A 21,017-nucleotide genomic window follows, 5' to 3' on the forward strand; every position below is an offset into this window, starting at 1 on the left:
GAGAGCTATATGAAACACTGGTGGAGAATGAGTAGTCTCTGTAGCTGTCCAGCTACAACAGAGCACTCCTCTTGCAACTCAGTACCACCAAGACTGGAGCAGATGAATCACATTCTCTGCCAGGATTTCTAGTACCTCTTTGAGGCCACTCTTCCCACAGTGCTATTCTACTGCACACTGAATTTACTCAACATCCTTGTCCATCTTCACTCCACCCCTGCTCCCAACCCCTTGCCTCATGAGTCATGTCCCTGCAATAGACCTAGATGCAAGACCTGTCCCATACATCCTCTTGGTAAGACCTTCTCCAATCCTGTCACAGAGATCTCCTATCCCATCATAGGCATAGCCTCATGAGAAAGCAGTGATGTGATCTACAAATTAAGCTGCAAGAACTGTGCCACTTTCTATGTGGGTGTGATGACTACGAGTTGTCTGTCCTCATGAGTGGGCACCAACAAACTGTGGCCAAGAGACAGCTGGACCATCCAGTTGCTTAACATGTCCTCCAACGTAATGTGCTTCATTTTTAAAGACTGCTTCACAGCCTGTGCCATCTGGATTCTTCCTACCAATAACAGCTTTTCTGAATTTGGCAGATAGGAACTCTCCCTACACATATCCTTTGTTCCTGAAATCGCCCTGGTTTCAACCTTTGTTAATCCCTATCCTACCCACTTCCCTGCTCCTGCTCCAGCCCTATACATACCTTCTATCCCTACTAGTGTTTTCCATTTCTCTACTTCTCTCCTGTCCTCTGTTTTGCCTTGTCATATTCCAAAAACTTCTAATCTAAAACCAAATTGATGTTGAAAATTCATTATGTTTAATAGCTATTGTTTTTCTATTACTTTCATTAAAATTCATGTTATGATTATGAAATTATTGTAACTAGAAGGTACCAATTCCATAACATTCACTCAACAAAAAGTAATTGGCTCTGCGAATGTGCAACTACTTATGTTATTTTGGTAAAAAGACATTTGTAACCACTGTAGAAATCTGAAAGAAGAAATATGAAGAAAAATAAATAACACTGATTTCAAAACAGAGTTTTGATATACTGTAACAGCAAACTACCTCTGGCAAAATGAGGAACTTTCATCGTCTGGATTCTATAACCTTACAACCAATAAATTTAACAGCATGAGTACATAATATTTGAATAGGAACCCGTAACTGGAAATGTACTATTTATGTGCTATGATGGTTTCAGTTCAGATGTTTAACCCTTCCACTTCTGCTGAGGGAAAAACAGTAGTCTCAGAATTGCTTGTCTGATATACAATAGAGTAGATGGACGATGTGTACTACACCAGATGGTCGCTTGATATCACTTAACACCTGCCTTGCTGTGAGATTTATTCAATGCCTGCATGTCTCTGATACAGTAAAAAATGGTTTGTTACACTTTTTTGGAATACAAAGATATGCTCCTTAAGTATGGCAAAGCTCAAGGGAACAGAAAAACTGCTAATCAGCTATATCACAAATGTTTAGTACAATGTAGCTTGCCATCACACAAACTATTTGCCCAACTTATGCAGCGGCTCTGAGAAACAGGTACTTCCATCGTGAGGAGGCAGGACTGTGGTGCTCCATGGCAATGTCACATGGCTGAATTCGAAGAAGGTGTACGGCATTGAATTGAAGAGATGCCGACAATGAGTACTCGAACAATTATGCGTGTAGTGATTTTTAGTCACAGTATTGTCTGGGACGTTCTGTGGGAGCAACAGTTAATTCCATACCACTTAATGAATGGTACACACTATGGATCCAGCCAATTTTCCACAACACGTTGCCTACCACATGTAGTTTCCGCACCGCTGCATAGACACACCAGTTTCCATGTTGAGTTCTGTTCACAGATGAATGTAAGTTCACAAGGAACTGTGTTCTGAATTCTCAACACGGTAATGTCTGGGCAGACAAAAAACCTCATGCCACACACGTTCAGGGATTTCAGCACTGGCTTGGTATTAATATTTGGGCAGGTATTGTGGATAGTCATGTGATTGGGCTATACCTCGTTCCACTCAAGATAACTGGTCCTGCGTACCTTATCTTCCTACAAAATGTATTGGACTCATTCTTGGAAGCTGTGCCGCTGAATGTCCACCAGGAAATGTGGTTTCAGCATGATGGTGAACCACCTCACTTCGCATGTTTGATTTGGAGACATTTCAAAGATGGTGCGGAGTAAGATGGATAGGCTGATGTGGTCCATCCACACGACCACATCATCAGACTTAGCTCCTGTTGACTACTTCTTGTGAGCTCATATGCAAAATTTAACATACAAGACTCCTGTAGAGACAGAAGAAGATCTGCTGACATGAGTTCTGGCCACAGCACTATAAGTTGAAGAGATACCAGGTGGTATGGAGAGTGTGTACCAGAACATGCTTTGAAGATATAATGTTTGTAACAACACTGGTGGTCATCACATTGAGCCACTATTGTAATGCATCAGTACTCTTCTATACAGTCAGGGTTCTGTAATGTTTTGGAATTATGTAAACACATAATGTTTAAGTGTTAACACAAACAAATGAGCTTAAGTGATAAATGGATATTTCAATATGTTTGCTTTCGAATTGTTACCTAATAGCTGTACTGCATAACATCTAATTCAAATCCTCAAGCAGAAGTGGATAACTTAAACATCTTAATTGAAACAATCATAGAATAGAAATAGTACATTTCCGGACATGGCTTGCTATTCGAAATATTATGTTCTCACTAACCTCTACAAGTCCTAGAAGTTTGTAACAGGAATTTCAGAATAATCTGTATAGATGGCTGCAACCAGTCAATTACCAAATATCTCTTTATTTTAATTCACCTAGTTTTTGGTCTGTTTCAGGTTCATCTTCAAACAAGATGAGCAAAAGTTTAAGTATTTATATTTAGAGCAAAATGCTGGGTACTGGCAGTTCTTCATGCAACAGTGTGGACAGTATTGGTGCCTACTGACAACTTTCCCTTCCATTGTCTTTCACCAGCAGATGAAACAGGCAATTGATGATATAGTCAGCTTCTATAGCAGCATGCCTGGTACAAAATAAACTTCTCCTTGGAAATTAGTGTGGATTTAAAATCATTAATCAATCATAATTTATCTCACCCTCTTCTCGCATGATATTCTACGTTCCCTATCCATATCCCAGTTTGGAGATATGAAAACTTCCACTAGAACTTCCAAGAATACGTGATCTAACTGAAGCTGTAGAATTTACATCTAACTCCCTCAGTATACTAACACATACTAGAACAAACCTCTTTAACATAACAGACTGCAAAAATGAGTGTCATAATGAAGAATTGGTCTTTGCCATAAATACAAATTGCGTAAGTGAGAATTTGATCAGTTTATTTATATGCAAATTTCAGTCCAAACTGGAGAGAATGATTACTCCTTATTCTAATAATTCTTTGCTATAAAAGCATTACACAGGAATGCACTAATAAAATCTTTGGATAAAGTGCTTCTGATTCTATGCCAACCATTCTCCTCTTGATTTCTCACATGTTTCCTAAATTATTCTAGAAAGCAGTAACTGATATTATGCTTTCTTCAACAGCTATAGGTAACTTTTTATTTTCTACACAAAATTAATTATGTTGCCTTCAGGAATTCATTACATTAATAAAAATCAAACAAAATATAACACAAGAAATCCAGTTTCATTAGAGAAATCTTGTGTTACATGTAATGTATGAAACACAGAATTACATCACACTCTGTAATTCAGTATACAAACATTATCTTCATCAACATCATTCAGTATTGACTAATAGATTATGCCTACTTGTCCATGCATGATGGTCTACTGCTATGACCATTTATTTCACACCTGATTGTTTTCTGAAATCATACACTCATTTTTATCATGTTGCTTTTTAGTTAGTATGCAATAATAGCTGAATACACCACATGGATTGCAAGTTATTCTTGTAAATTTCATCTGTAATTCTCTTCATATTAACCTCTCAAACACTGCTCTTATTATCACAGGCAGTAACTTAGCACTCTGAACATTGGCTGAGCACTCAAGACATTTAGCTGCCTTACAGAAATTTGTTGACATTTTTGTACAAGGACTCTTAAATATAGATAAAAATTATTAAGCATTACATGTTTCTCATTTTTCCTTTGATCTGATGAAACACATTATTAAATCTTACATATTTTCAGAAAATAATGAACATAACTGCACTATGGTTCCTTACCTTGGTACATTATCATTAGAGTATAGTGTTGCTGCACCATAAAGAAAACAAAGCAGACCTACTATAGCAGCAGGAATAAGCATTTTGGTGTAGAAATCCAACCAAGCAAAGTACAGGCCTATTTTGTCACCAAAATATTTCTTGATGAGCCAAAAGGGTTGCTTCTTATACCAACATGACAGAGATGCCCACTCAAGATACAGCAACTGTAGGTGATACAAGAATAACATTTGACATTCCATAAACAAGTCTATGGTTTTAGTTAAAAGTATCACACCAAAAAGAGAAATGATAGCATGCTGTGATAATGGATTTATACAACAAATATTATGAGAAAGGATATGCCCATCCAAAATCAGTAATGCAACATAAATGAAACAAATGTTAATATCACTTGTGGAAATATGGAGGAGGCCAGAAGTCAGTTGTACTAGCAATCTTTACAGTTTGTTCCACTTAGCATAGTGGCACTCAGTTGTTAACTTGATTAGTGCATCATACCTGTAAGTCATTTGACATTAGCACTTTGAGTTTTATTCTTTGTTGTTATCTTAAAAACAATGAATAGTAAGTTAACTACAGGACAGTGAGGTTTTTTTTTAAACATGGTGGAAACATGACCATAACAACAATTCTGTTTGTAATTTGTTCATGGAATATTTTCCAAATATTCAGCCTTCATCTCAATAAGTTATTCAAATATTATTTAAGATTTAAAGAGACTGTGTAAGTAGTGGAGCTCCCTCATTCAGGCATGCAGAACTCTGTTACTACAGTGCAATCACTGACTAAATCTCACAGAAAAGTGTCCAAGGAGTATGGAATAGCAGAAAAAGGCCAACAAAGGATTCTAAAAAAGCTGAAATTCTGAACATATAGGCCTAATTGTAGACAATCCAGACAGGTAAATTGAATTCTGAAAGCTGTACAGTCTGACAAGAAACCAACCCCAAGTTCAACAAAAGTATTCTTTGAGGCAACAAAGTGACTCTTAAGATGAGTGGTAGAGTGAACAGACACAACTGCTTCTACTGAGATTTCACAATGGAGGCAGAGTTAAACTCTTCTGGCAAGATTGCATGAGCAAGGGTTTTCAGCATTGGGCTAATCATGTCTTTTTTTAATGGTATTATCAGTTCTGTAAATTACTTACATATGCTTCAAGAAGCATTTTTAGGACTGGAAAATAGTCCACTTTTTGTACATACAAAGTCAATTAAGGAAAAGTTGATATGGCAACAAGATGGAGCATCCCTGCTTTATGGAATTATGGAGAGAGACTTTGTAAATGAAAACTTTAATGTATGGATTGGCAGACTGGTTACTGTTGAATGGTTTCCATAACCCTAGATATTGCACCAATGGACGTTTTAGTCAGAGGTACGTTAAAAAACGATGCATTTAACACATTTAAAACTACATAATTTGCAGCCAAAACTCCACTTCAGTCCACCATGATATTTATGATCAAGGGATTTGTGATAAAACTATTTAAGAGTGGAACTAATTGATTTGAAAATCATACAGAGAACCTAAGGCATATTATGTCATGGTCATGATGATACTTAGCACTTTAATCTGAATGGTTGTATATATTTGTACTCACTAACTTTAGTATATTCAGGATTTTCCTTCATAACAATAACACGTATGATATATTTGTGTAATTTGAAGGCAGGCATAAGTGACAATGGAATAAGCTGAACAAAACATATGTTTCACACTGTGTTATGCAATGATATGTCATGTAGAAGGTGGTTTATGAGCTTTGTTATGTCGTTGGTTCAGAAGGAGCTTTTGGTGACATATAGTAATATATGCAGATAATGGACCTGCTGGGGTTCATGTACATATTACCTGGAGGTATCTGTTTACAGTTTTCAGCTGATAGTTGTCTGATTGACATTACAATGTTCCGTTAGCATGAATGACTGGCATTCTCAAAGAATAATGCTCCACTTCTCATGGTGGACTGAAGTGGAGTTTTGGCTGCAAATTATGTAGTTTTAAATGTGTTAAACGCATTTATAATTATAGATCAGGCTGAGGCAATATATATTGCAACCCTGGACTTGCTTCATGGCTCAGGAGAAATCCGTGCAGAAGCTAAATGTGTGAAGAACTGACTTATATGAAGTGGCTGATAAGAAAGATTATAATAATTCATGAAATATTTCATAAAATGTAGCCCAACTCATATAAAATAGTTTCCACATATTTCGATTTTCAGCTGAGACTACAGGAAATAGATGTTGTGGTTATCTAGGGTGACTAGCATAAGTCACTGTGTAGATGAATGGTTGACTATTTGCTTTGTGGTTAGAAATAAATGCATATTTCTAGGGATGTTGAGCATATTTAAATACATGCCGAATAAAATGATGAATTCCATGTAGATAGTGTTATATTTTGAAATATGTTGAAGATAATGGTTTACTGACATATAATCAATGTGGATTTAGAAAACATTGTTCTTGTGAAATACAATTAGCTATTAACTCACACAAAGTGTTGAGTGCTATCAACAAATGATTTCAAGTTCATTCCATATTTTTAGATTTACAGAAGGCTTTTGACATCTCACCTCACAAGTAGCTTGTAATAAAATTGCATGCTTATGGAATATCATCTCAGACACACAACTGGATTCGTGATTTCCAGTCCTAGAGGTAACAGCTCATAGTAATTTATAGATTAAAATAGAAGTGATTTCTGGCACTCCACAAGGTAGTGTTATAAGCCCTCTGGTCTTCTTTATCTATATAAAAAATGTAGGAGACAATCTAAGCAGCTGATTTAAGTTGTTTGCAGATGCTTCTGTCATTTATCTTCTGGTAAAGTCATCAGAAGATCAAAATCAACTGAAAAACAATTTAGATATGATATTTGTATGGTGCAAAAATTATCAATTGACCTTAAATAATGAAAAGTGCAATGTTGTCCATAGGAGTGCTCAATCAGTTAAACTTCAGCTACTTGATAAATCAATCAAATCTGAATTCAACTAAATACCTAGGAATTACAATGACACACAACTTAAATTGGAAAGAACACATACAAAAGGTTGTGAGGAAGCCAAACCAAGGACTGCACTTTATTGGCAGAACAGTTAGAAAGGGCAACACATCTACTAGAGAGATGTTGTGGGGAAGCCAAACCAAGGACTGCACTTTATTGGCAGAACAGTTAGAAAGGGCAACACACCTACTAGAGAGACCGCATGAACTATGCTTGTCTGTCCTCTTTTGGAGTACTTCTGGGTGGTGTCGGATCCTCAACAGATAGGTTTAATGGAGTACACCGAGAAAGTTCAAACAATGGCAGCATATGTTGTACTACTGAGAAATAGGAGGGAGAGAGTGTCACGAACACAATACAGGATTTGGGGTGGACCTAATTGAAACAAAGAAGTTTTTTATTCTGGTGGGATCTTCTCATGAAATTTCAATCACCAGTTTTCTTCTCTGAATCTGAAAGAATTTTATTGTTGCCAACCTATACAGAGAGAAATAATAATCATAATAAAATAAAGGAAATCAGAGCTCACATGGAAAGATATAGCTGTTTGTTTTTTCTGCATGCTGTTTCGGAGTGGCATAACAGAGAATTATTGTGAAAGTGGTTTGATGAACCGTCTGCCAGGCACTTAGTTGTGAGCTAGCTATGTAGATATAGTAGACTGCTTCAATAGTAACTTAAAAAGATGAGGACCTAGTTTTTGTATTTTTTTAGTTCATTGAATTGTGTCTAGAGGGAGTATTCTTTGAACTACTATATATTCTATCCCTGTGTTATGGGACAGCAAGCAAAAAAAGAGGAAGGAAGATGATGGTTTAAAATTCCTTTGGTGATTTAGATCATTAGAGACAGAAACAAAAGTTCGGGAAATCATACAAAACCAAAAGCTTGACAGCCTGATAGTGACTTAAACTCTACTTCTTTGAGTACAGTGTACAAAATGCTATGCCACTTTGATTCATGTGAGCAAAGAGTTAAATGAGTTTGCTGGCATAATTGTTATTGCCATGGTAAGGATAATATCATGATTACTCTGTAATTCCAACAGCAAAGTGCTGTGAACCTCTTTATGGGATGTGGATAACATATTTTATAATCTATATACATCATAATTTGTATCAAATCTGGGAAGTAAGAACAAGTTTCACAAACAAAATTCAGTCCTTAAAGGTAAAGAGAAGGTTACCTTCCTTCTTTTCATATTTTGTATACTTGCTTTATATTTTTCACATTCACTTCTTCTTCAGTTTTGATGGACCTAGTTTTACCTTGTTTCCACTTATGATAAATTAACAGCCCATGCATCAGCTGATTTATCTGCATTTTACTGAATATGAAGCTACCATTCACTTACTGGGGATACACACAAGAATTTGTTAGGAAAATTAACTTTCAAATGATACCTACTCTACTGTCTAGAGGAGAGAAAGGATCACTTAGCTGTGCACATTTCATACGTTTATGTACCATGACTACAGGACTAACTTATTCTTTCTTCACCTGTAATGTTTTCAGATTATTATTCATATATGTATTTATTTATCAATCACTGATAATGTATGTGATATAGGTTTCATCAAGTATATACACATAACAAGTAAATATAATTAGATATATACATAAGTGACAAGTATACATAATGAATAACACAATAAACAATATTAATAACTGGCTAAAGAAATAAATGGATTAAAAATGAATGATGTAATTTACTACCTATAGTAATATTCAGCTTCCCATTTAACTGAAAATAGTTGTCAAGCATATTAACTTTGTACATTGGTGTTAACTGACCTTTGCTACATTTTATTTTCATAATAACTTTTTTTTGGGAGATCCACTTTTTTTAAGCTGCCCATTTCAGATGTTTCTTTAAAGAATTAGGGTCATTTATTATACAAGGTGATCCTGTGATTATGTTATAATCTTTCAGGGCTGATGGACAATGGTAGATGTATAATTTTGAGGTAAGTGACTCTGGTCCGGAAACGTCAGAGTCGAAAGTTATAAGCAGTTATTGTTGTGATTCCTCTGACAGTGGAATACATGCACCGGTTCTGTTGTCGCTAAGACTGTAAGGTAGGCGATGTCCTGGGGTGGTAGTGTGGACCAAAACAAGAAAAAAAAGTGTAGCAAACACAGGCCCCAAATGCACATAGCTCTTAAAGTATGCATTTTAAAAAACACAAAGAACTTGCAGTAGAAGAGATGTGTTGCACAGTATTGAAAATAAACACATTCTTACTATCTTTCAAGACCATTTCAGTTACCTTTGAAAATGAAGATAATAATGATACTGGTCTACAGTTTTCTGTTTTGCACTAAATGTGAAAGGATAAGATCACATTTTACAGTCAGGAACAGTTGAAGATGGTGATTGTTTCCATCAGCATGACAATGTACCCTGTCATAAAGCAGTTGAGGCAATGGTTTTTGGGCAGTTCCTGAAATGGACTGGCCTGCCCAGTCCTGATTTGTGCACATTTGAGTTGAGTTAGAATGTCGACTTCACTTCATCCCCCAGTGTCTGTCTTCACTATCCTCTTGATTTTGGCTCTTGAGGAAGAACAGGGTGCCATTCCTCCACAGAAATAAACACTTCATTGAAAGTGTCCCCTGCAGAGATCAAGGCACCCTGAAGGTGAAGGTGGACACAGCCCATATTAATGTTCGGTAACAGGTATTTGGACACTTTTGATCTGATAGTGTATATCTGCATTGCATATTCATATGGTAAGCAGCCATATTCAGAAAGCATGCATTCAGTTACATACAACATTACTGTATAAGGTCATTAGTGTTACACATATTAGTCATTAGGGGCCAGGTATAAGTATAAGATCTGATATTCAAAAAGAAAGAGGAAATACTTAGCAATAGAATGGTGAGTCAGTTTGTTCATATGCGGGTGTGAATGATTATTGAAATTTTTTTTTTTTTGGTATAATTTGTATGTGTATAAATCAAAATATTTTGAGGACTTGTTCAATTTACCTGACCTGTTCATTTATGACATTTTAACTGTTTATTGGAAATAATACTCTGGTTAAGAAACTTGGCAGAACTATCATATTAATGTTAAATTGATCACCCAAACTTACATCTTTTATGACTTTCAGATAAGGAGCCCTCAGATAAATTCACAGTTGGCAGAAAATTATTTTTGTATTGGAGTAAAGGATGTTATTATTAGTTTAACATACAAGTTAAAGCAAAGTATAAATATTTTCATGCACGGGTGTTTAGCCGAATAATACTATAAGAAGTGAATAAAACAATCTGAGCTTGAAAATTCTTCAATGTTGTAGAGCTTACCCTCCTATCAAAAATATATCCACTGGATGCATCATGAGCGTATTTCCCTTCATGTAAAGGAAATGCTGCCAAATATGTTTTATTGTTGAGGAGTCTGCGGATGCCGCACTGTAAAGTTATTTCAGTTTGAATCTTTCTTTTTTAGCATGTTATCAGAATACGAATGTAAAAAAAAAACCATACAAAATAAATGTGATGTAAACAACAATATATCTGAAATGTTGCAGCTAATGAATTAATTCACATGTAAATATTATAACTGTGTCAATATCCAAAAGCATTTCCAGTTGAAATAGATAAAAATGCCACTTTGATACTGTAATAAGGCTTTGCATGTAAGATGTAGCTTTTACTGCAAAATTATTATGGCAAGGAATAAAATGTTGCATGCAAAAGAACAAGGTGAAAATTTCTCAGCTTTGTATCGAAAACTTCTTTTTAGGTAAAAAAATGTTCTTATTTTAGTTTCCTTTTAGATAAGTGTATATCATCCCCATCATTCCAATGAGTAAGAACTGTGATTCTGATAGGTATGCTCAATACCAATTTACTACTGCCATAGCATTTTTTTCCTCGAAATATATACACACACAATTTCCTTTGGATGTGGGAATGAGCAGAAGTCAGAGAATCCCAATCTGGTGAATAGGTTAGATGTTCCAACAATTCATACTCCAAAATCTTTTGGTTTTCTCATTGGTAAATTGTATACCACGACATGTCCAAAAGCTTGTAATAGTATCAAGTGTAGAAGTATGAAACTGGAGTTTGGTTGCTCTAATTACACATCTGTTGTTTGGAACTGACAAATAGTATTTTATTCAAAATCATCTCGACTGTTATTTATACATTTCTCTCACCTCTCCGGCACGCTGTGAATGCCACGTCAAAAAAACAAGTTGAAGCGAGCCAGTCAGTGGGCCATTTTTGCACATGTTCATATGAATTGAAGTGTTGTTCAGGAAGAGCATGCCCCAGTGATGCAAATAGATGATAATTGGACAGAGCAAAGGTTGGAAAATACGCCAAAAATTCGTATTTCCCAAATGAATGACTTGGTCGTTTCCCTGACCTGTTTTTCTGTGGGTAATTGGCATTATCATGGAGCAATATGACTGTGTTGCTTTTTCCATATTCTGGTCATTTTTCACACAATCCTCAATTTAAATCAATCATTTGCTGTTGTTAGCGATCAGTGTTAATGATTGCACCAGGTTTCAGCAGCTCATAAATATGATACCCTTCTGATTCCACCAAACACAGAACATTGTCTTCTTTCCAAAGTGATTTAGTCTCGGAGTGGATGTTGATGGTTTGCCTGGATTCACCCATGATTTATGGTGCTTAGAATTCTCAAAAATATCCATTTTCCATCACCTGTCACTATTCAATGGAGAAATGACTTTCTTTTGTACCTGATGATCAGCATTTCACAAATGGTCTTTCGATCTGCTTGCTGTCTTTCATTCAGTTCATATGGAATCTATTTTCCCACTTTTTGCACCTTTCCCACAGCTTTCAACCAAAGAAAAATGGCTTTCTGCATCACATTCAGTTGCTCCACAAGTTCCTGTTGAGTTTGAGTGTCATATTCATCCAGTCACGCCTGCAATTCATTATCTTCAAACTTTTTCGGTTGTTTCCCACACTCATCATTTCTCACGTCAAAATCACCATTTTTGAATTTTTTGAACCTCTTGAAACACTGTGTTTTCCCCCAGATCATGTTCGCTGAAAGCTTTGACCAGTATCTGATGTGATTTTGCAGCAGTTTTCTTCAAATGTTAACAGAAAACCACTATTATCTGCAAATTGCAGTTCATAGGCACAAAACTCGACTTGTTTATGGGTCTGAAACAGATACCGATTATTGGTACTTGGATTACTTTGTGTCGACATTCGTCATCAGCCACTACAGGAAGCAGATGGTGCTGCAGACGCAGTATCACGGGCCCCACACTGACATCTAGCACCATCTATAGCAAAATTCCAGTTTCGTACTTCTACACCCGGTAATCTACAGACAAATAAAACTACCACCACTTCCAGCACCATCTTTGTAGATAAGTACATTGTCCTATTCGAAGATGATTTTCTTCTTTGTTTCTTTTGCAGTCATGGCCTCTACCTACACATTTTTTCATTTAGTTCATTCAGAAAAATTTCACAGTATTAAATAAAAATCATTTCAGACTCAAAAATTTGTCATGATCTTTCTTGTAGACAAAACATTTGCTACATCTCGTACTTCCAAGCCATCACTCATTACTTTGATTGTTGTTTCCTTTATAACACAACCCACTTCCACAGCGAACTTTCTAATGTAGGCCTGTGCTGTGACAATTAACTTAGAGGTAGCTGGTTTGAATCTTTCTGATAGAAAAATGTTCAGCATCAGTGTTGGGGAAAATAAATGGTAGTGAAGGGTTCCTGATCATCAAAATTTGTCCCAGTATCCTGGATTAATTTACAAATCTCTTCACAGGGTCTCATGAAGTGAGGGTGTGTGACTTGTCAGTCAGACAGAGACATCAGGCCTAGAAGTTCCTTTGATGTTATTCAAGAAGAGTAGATCACGTGCCAGCAAAGCATTTTACCTTTCTCCTTCTCTAATTTTCACGCTATGCACATGCGTGGATGCGAGTATACACACATGCACGCACACACACACACGCACACAAACACACACACACACACACACACACACACACACACACACACACACACACATTCATTGACAAACAAACTGACAAACAACAGACATATCTGAGACACAATTCTCATCTCCCCATGTGTGCAAAGGAAAAATCTCCTTCCATATTAGGTGCTGGACAATGGACTGAGGTCTACCACCCAACAATTCTGTAAGAATCTTTCACTTTCCTTTTACAGTACATGAAGTGATGGACCCATGTATCATCTGCAGCAATAAATCATTGTACAAAATCAGTAAGATAAAATGCACAAAACAAAGAATTTCACTATGGTGCAATATTTCAGTTTATTCATTTATATGCAATATGCACTACAAATTTATTTTAAAAAGCATGTAAAAGAATTTTATTCTGCTTATGTATTGACATTTATCTTTCATTACTGCATAGGATGTACCAAAATTTTAAAAAAATTAATGATAGCAACGCTATCTCTGAGGCAGGCTGAGCAACTTTTTTCTTGTGATAATATAAGCTCAAATGTGTTTCATTTTCTTTTCTCCGTTGCTTAATATATATGCTCACTTCTTACTAGTAAACTCTGAACCAGACTAGGCATGGTTTTAACAATTAAAAGAACTCTACTCATTAATCTATTGCCAAGCAGACACTGTAGATGAGCAATTTATTTTAAAATATGCAGTGCTGGATATTAAAATTAAAACAGATACCAAATAATGAAATTTTACTTATCATATGTACAAAATAAAGAAAGGATAAATGATTAAATTTGTATGTCATTTTGTGGTGTACATGTTATGAAATTTGCCACCTTTAGCAACGATGACAACAACAACAACAGCTTCAACCCAGCTGGGCACCAAATCAAACTGAACCTGGATCACAGAAACTGCTACATAATTCCATGGAGCTTTAACTCTATGCCAGCATAGCAGCTCATAAGTGGTGATGCATCAGTCTCTCAGCAAGCCATGACCATATGTTCTCAGAAGGTGACAGATGTGAAGGATGTGCCAGCCAGGGCAACAGTCAAACAGCCTCTTATTGAGGTAGGTCAGATTAGCACAGGCAACATGCTGGCTTGCATCATTTTGTTGAAAGACAGACTCATGAAAACCTCACAGATAGAGCACAGAAATGTAATGGATGCTGTACAAATTAAAGACTATGTGTACCAGAGGTGACTGTGTAATGTACCTAATGGGATTCCATACCCCACACGAGTTGCGGGGCTCGTATGACAATAACAAATGCAGTCTGGCAGTAGTCATTCTTCTTGGAGCTCCGCACAGGGATACGTAAAACCTGATGCTGCACTCAGAACCATATCTCTTCTGGACAGACAACATGGTGACACTCCTGTGTCCAACACTGTAATTTGGTGCACCACTGTTGGTGCACTTCTCTCATTAGCTGTGTTAAGGTAAGCTGCAAAAATGTTTGCCACACAGACCATCCATGGTACTCCAGACATGATCACACTGTCTGTGTAGATCTTTGTCTTGCTGCAAATTATCCCATTTCATGACTCATAGTACATGACTTCACTGTATGAATCTGCACACGCGAGTCAACAATATGTTCGTCTTCTCAAGGATTAATCATGTGCTGTCACTGAGATCCTGCCTGACATGGAGTATTGCCCTCCCTAACACATCAGTTCCATTTTTGCATCACAGTTGTGAGAGTCTGACTAATGTGACCAGCAATATCCTGGAACACTCAAGCATAGCCTTAATATGTCACAGTCCTGCCACTATCAAATTTTGACAAGAGCTGGTAGATATTTTGCCTTCTTGTGTGGGTCATTACATGACCTTCTCACAACCAATATAAAATGTGACATCTAAATTAGAAATCTGCTGCATACCCTTACCTTACATAAAGAATGTAAACATCATTAGTCCTACCCAGTTTATGGGGTTGTGTTGAAATATGAATCATTTGCACACTCCAGCATGCAGTGCACTTTATGTCAACCTGACATTTGAAGAATGCCACATTCATGGTATTGTAAATATAATATCCAGCGGTGTATAATTAGCAGAAAATGAATTAGTGAAACTCAGCTAGTGGTATGTTTCTCCTTCTCTTGCCTTGATGATGGCAACAGCACAAGACACTGAAGTAATGGGGTAGCCATCCTGATTCATGACTGTTCAGCTGTTGTCCATAACTCATAGAAATTAATCACAGCTAGTTCAAAGGGGCAAGCATATTGTTCAGTGGTGTTCCAGATGTGCTCAAGAGAACTGAAGACATGTGACTGGAGGGTCTCCGACGCACCCCATTTATTTACAGAATATTCCTCTAACTATTATGATATTTTGGGAACAATGGGCCTGTGCATTATCTGGATGAAGGTATAGATTGCCATCTGATTGTGACAGGCAAGCAGATGCAAACAGTTAGATAGTACATTTTTTAAATGTTCACATGCAAGAGACGGTGGCTGACATGGCAGTGGCTTCAAGATTAACTTTTGCAAGATCAACAAAGCTGAAAGTGGTGCAAAATCAGTGATGTTTCCTTCAACATAGTAAATCATAAAAACTGCTCCATGATGAAACAAAATGAATTCATTAAGATGATAAAACACAAAGATTGTTCTATAATTAAGTAAAATGAGTTTAACATACCTTCTCACTTTCATCATACTTTGTTCTCATCATTACTTGCCACACAACAAGGCTTCTCTGAGCTGAAGTGTAGAACAGTTCTCTTTCCTTCACTACAAACCTTCAAAAAAGAAAAAAAATCATATTAAAATAATTATTTCCATTTTAAGCAACTTCATGTAATTAGTATCATTAGTAATTTTAAAAAATTACTTTGAGGGTTGTCAATTTAACCCTTTGACTGCTGGAAGCACACAATCCGCTTGGCACGCTGAGGCGCTGCAGCCTGCACTGTCATCCGTATAACTGCGCTAATGTGCTTGACCCTAGAGCTGCCGCCTGGGGCAGAGCAACCTTCGCTGCCCCACCCGCCCTGTGCTGCATATTTATGCAGTGACTGCGACTCCACGTGAAATATTGTGTCCTCTCACGGCTGATACAGAATACTCGTAAATGCTCTCACTACGTAGTTCCCCTGCAGGTGAATAACTACAGAATCAAACTGTCTGGTAAAACTATTTTACATCACCAAGAATGATATCTTGCTTGTAGTTTTCTTGCACTATTTTTGTAGATCATGCTGAAAGCGACGTGATTAGTTAGCTTTACATCAATAGTTTATTGTTGTTTCTTGGATATCCTTTTATAATGTCTGCATTTATCTATGCGTTCCTCACTGTACTAACTCAAGAAAGAATAAAATAAGCCATAGATTATAGATTACTGTACGTTACTTTTGTTGTTCAGAACATTGTATTACGCTGTTTATAGGAGAAAGCGACATAAAGATCATCTTTCATATTGCACTACAACATCAGAATTTACTGTGAGCAACAGTAAGAACAATTTTACTTCATGTCGTTAAATTCGTATTCTGGTGTGATAAGAAATTTCACATGGCCTACTGTTTGTATTGCTGAATTGCCCAAACACTTGTTGCGCTTTGTAATTACCTGATTATGTGTAATTTTGTTTCTTTGATGAAATTTGTACAGTACTTGTGATTGTTACACATAAGTATTCAAAAGATTGTCCAACATCTGAAAGCTGTGAAATCTCTGTCTTTTTGTTAGCACATTAAATTCACTTATAGAGAAAGTTCAAAGTCATAAACTGTAAATTTAGGCGATACTTTTACACTTTGTGAAAATGTTCCCATCCTTCTTTTTGATCTGGGCTTTCGACCAGCACTGGCGAACTCGAAAACATTTTTATTTTGTTTTTTCCTTTTTATAATTTTTTTTGTTTTCGAAGTTTTTTTTTCTAATAGCATTACTGTATTCATTCTATGTTGCAATTAGTTATTCTGTTTTGTGTGTTATTTTTCAAAACATGGTACGACACACAATGGTACCTTGCAAGTTTTACATTCGCACCTGCTTTCTCAGTGCACTTTTTGTTTCCAGCAAACAATGCATCTAGCATTAGTGCACTTTTCTTGGATTGCTCACTTGTTATAATGTCTGGAAAATGCCTTCCCACAAATCTTAGAGGGTTATCATCAGAACACCTTTCTCTGCCAGCTTTTCTGCGCTCTAATTCATATGTTTCTGTAAGTTCCCTAACCAGTGACAGATGAAACTCTGCTATCATCATTTTACAACCTATTAGTGATCTGTGTTGGACATGAGCATTTAGAACACACAGCTCTAGAACTTGAAAAAAGAACTTTTTATGCCACTTCATTGTTTTCCATATGCATCCGACAGATCTAAACAGCATATCAGAATGGTCAACTGCTCCCATATTCAAGTTATAATCTACAATGCTTTGAGGTTTCTTAATTTTTTCTCCAGTATTCCTATCAATCTTTCCTGTGTCAGCCATTTCTGCGGTGTTACATGTGGCCAACATCCACACTTCCCTTTTGTCACACAACTTTATAGCAAGAATTGTATCATTGCACATTAATTGAATATCTCCATGTTCCAGTTTCTTCTAAAGTTTCGGCATGTTGCGTCTGCTCTTACGGATAGTACCACATGCGTTGGTCCCATGACTGTGAAGCCAGGCAAACAAGTCTTGGCTTGAGTACCAGTTATCGACGTAGAAGGGTATATCCAGGTTCTAAATAGGGCTTCATAAATGTAGTCACTATGCCACCACTTTTCCCCAAATTGTGGACCTCAGTTTCTGTTGATGCCATTGTATAAACAATGAAATCCAAGACATAGCCAGTCTTATAATCACATAACACAATTTTTTTTGTACCAAATCTACTCCGTTTCAATGGAATGAATTGTCTGAAAGATAAGCGTCCTTCGATTAATAACAAACTTCCATCAATACAGAGTTTCTGATGTGGATTAAATACACAATGGAAAGCTGTACGAACTTTATTGACAATGTTCCTAATTTTGAATAATCTGTCTCCTCCAGTATTGGCAGAGTTGTCACTGAAATGTAACATTCTCATAAGTAACAAAAATCGGTCTCTTGACATGAGTTCACTAAAAATTGTCATATTTAGAGGAATATCTCTGGTGCAGTATTTGCTAATTTTCAGGTTTTTCACGTGAGGCATCAGAAGACAAACAGCTATGGAACAATACATTTCTTCATATCCAGGATCTTTCCACTTTGAGATTCGACAATGCACTGATTCAGGAGTATTCTCCTTGGTGAATAAATAAAACTGATTTCCTTCGTCAGCTATATATATCATCAGTTCTTGTGTAAAGAATAACATGAAAACTGACAGAATACTTGTCTCATTCCCTATTTGACACATATGTCCTGTCAGCGTATCATCAAATGCGTGGTTAACTGGCTGAAAGTCATTTTCTTTCCAGTCAAAGATATCACTAAGATGTGCTTTTTTCGTAGGTGTTTCACTATCACTTTATGATTCTTCAGATTCAGAACAACTAACATCTCCTGCTGAAACATGAGACTGCTTTGACAGCCCTGCTGATGTGGACTATTTATGAATAGAGCTTTTGCACTCTGTGCAAAAGCTATCACTTTCGTCAAAATCAAGTTGTTCACCCTCACTGTCGCTCCTCATAAGAATATCCATGATTTCTTCCTCAGTGCAACCACGACATCTCGCCATTTTCCTTATAAATACAGGACGCGAAGAACACTGGCCAGCCACGGTGGCCATGCGATTCTAGACACTTCAGTCCCAAACCGCGGGACTGCTAAGGTTGCAGGTTCGAATCCTGCCTCGGGCATGGATGTGTGTGATGTCCTTAGGTTAGTTAGGTTTAAGTAGTTCTAAGTTCTAGGGGACTGATGACCTAAGATGTTAAGTCCCATAGTGCTCAGAGCCATTTTTTTAAGAACACTGATGTAAATTCTGATGAGCAGTGAACTGTAGTGCAAAGCCTAGGCTCACAACAGACAAGTAAGTGGCCAGAACTGTGAAAGGCTACTGAGACATGGGATGGGAAGTCCGCTGTCCGAGTTATCTCTTCATCAGCACTCATGTAGCGGCGCGCCTATATTCGTCATCAGCGCTCAGGGGAAAATCTGCGGCCGTGACTATACTTGTCATTAGCATCCAGGGAGCGGCATGCAGCATGACGAGTAAACTCATCAACAGCAGTCAAAGGGTTAATGTTTGCTAAGTCAGACTGTTTTAGACTATACAGTTATGGTTTTCTTCTACATGCAAGAGGCAACAGTAGAAGAAGAGAGATTGGACTGTTAATACATTTAACTGTTTGACATAAATCATAGAAGATATTTTAGTTGTGGAAATTCCAGATATGCACCTGATGGCCTTCTTCAGCTAGATGTCAGAAGAATTGTTCTACAAAATAATCTTATATCTTAGGTGGCAGTGAAAGAAAGCATAAAGAAACTAAGTAACTGTTTTCAGAAACACATGTGTATAGTTTACTCAAAAGATATATAATGCATGAGAGTTTTTAAACAACAGAAAGTTCAGGATGGAATGGACCTTTGAGTTGATCACTATACCTCCCTTCACATTGTCTTATTTTACGGCATCTTTCTGCACCACATGTACTTTGTTGCATCCCATACGTCCAATAACATCTGCTGCCCTCTGCCTTTTTTCATACCAATCGACCACTATATTTTCATCTTTTTATTTATTTTTACTCTTTGATCTCATTGTATTATCTTTTTTGTGTTTTTTCACATGTATTTTTATGTAATTTTACATATTTTTACAAGTTTTTAGCCTCAAATATGGATCTTTGTGCCTTCCATTGTCACCAATACAGAAAACATTTCCTATCCCTAGGCAGAACCGAGTCCCATATATTGTTGTCTAGCTCATGAAATCCCCCCAAATGGCATGAGAATCAAATTCCCATCTCTAACTGCAATGCCTCCTTCCATAATGTCCTCTATCTGCTCAAATTCCTTCAGCCCGTAACCCTCATGAACCTAGTCCTGCAGAAACATATAATTCTAGCCAAAACCACCCTGCACTAACTCCTCTGCGTCTTTAAGATTCTCTTGCTCTGCAATCCCAAATTCCTGCATCCCATCTCTCAGACTGAAACTCTTTCCCTTCAGAAAACAAAGCAGCATTCCCGCTAAAAAAACAGTCCAACCTGTTCATCTCATACTCTTGCCTTGGACTACCACTATCCACTACCTCTAAAAGAGCCACCATCGTACCTCCCCCCCCCCCCCTCCCACCACCACCACACTCTCGCACAGTAGCCAAACTAAGCCTTACACACCTACTACATTTACCATGCGCTCGGCAAATCCCTCTCACCGTACAGAACCCAGAACTTAAACAAACCTGTAATGCAGTCATGAAACTGTTCTTTAAAAGCCTCAGCCAAACAGAAGTATCAGTTTTTCCAAAGACTATAGCTTTTACCCCTCCCAAATTCAATCATGCTGGGCTTCCAATTCAAAACCAATACTGAATCCTGCCTCACTCAGTTTACTCCTCCATTTAACCTTAGTTCACCCCTACTCCTGTTATCATTATTTGCTGCTAGGCACATAAATTATTATATATGCGGTGTCTGTTCTTTCATACACCACATATGCATACCTGTGGATAATGATAACTTCATATACAACAATGGAAAATGCACGATGGAATATAACAATATTATGAAGAGAACAGTTGCTACTCACCATGTAGCAGATATGCTGAGTCGCAAATAGGAACGACAAAAAGACTGTCAGAAAATGAGCTTCCAGTCAACAAGGCCTT

General features: G+C 37.0%; 1 protein-coding gene across 1 annotated transcript in view; it reads right to left on the reverse strand.

Moving 5' to 3' along the window:
- Nucleotides 1-21,017, reverse strand: part of LOC126335783 (anoctamin-4-like) — a 274,203-nt gene that overhangs the window by 93,025 nt on the left and 160,161 nt on the right. The window contains exons 8-10 of the mRNA XM_049999245.1: nucleotides 15,884-15,983; nucleotides 10,570-10,677; nucleotides 4,237-4,442 (exon numbers count right to left, since the gene is read on the reverse strand). Coding sequence (XP_049855202.1) covers nucleotides 4,237-4,442; nucleotides 10,570-10,677; nucleotides 15,884-15,983 — 414 coding nt within the window. The remainder of the gene's footprint in view (nucleotides 1-4,236; nucleotides 4,443-10,569; nucleotides 10,678-15,883; nucleotides 15,984-21,017) is intronic.

The sequence above is a fragment of the Schistocerca gregaria genome, chromosome 2 (assembly GCF_023897955.1).
Source record: "Schistocerca gregaria isolate iqSchGreg1 chromosome 2, iqSchGreg1.2, whole genome shotgun sequence".
Lineage (NCBI taxonomy): Eukaryota > Metazoa > Arthropoda > Insecta > Orthoptera > Acrididae > Schistocerca > Schistocerca gregaria.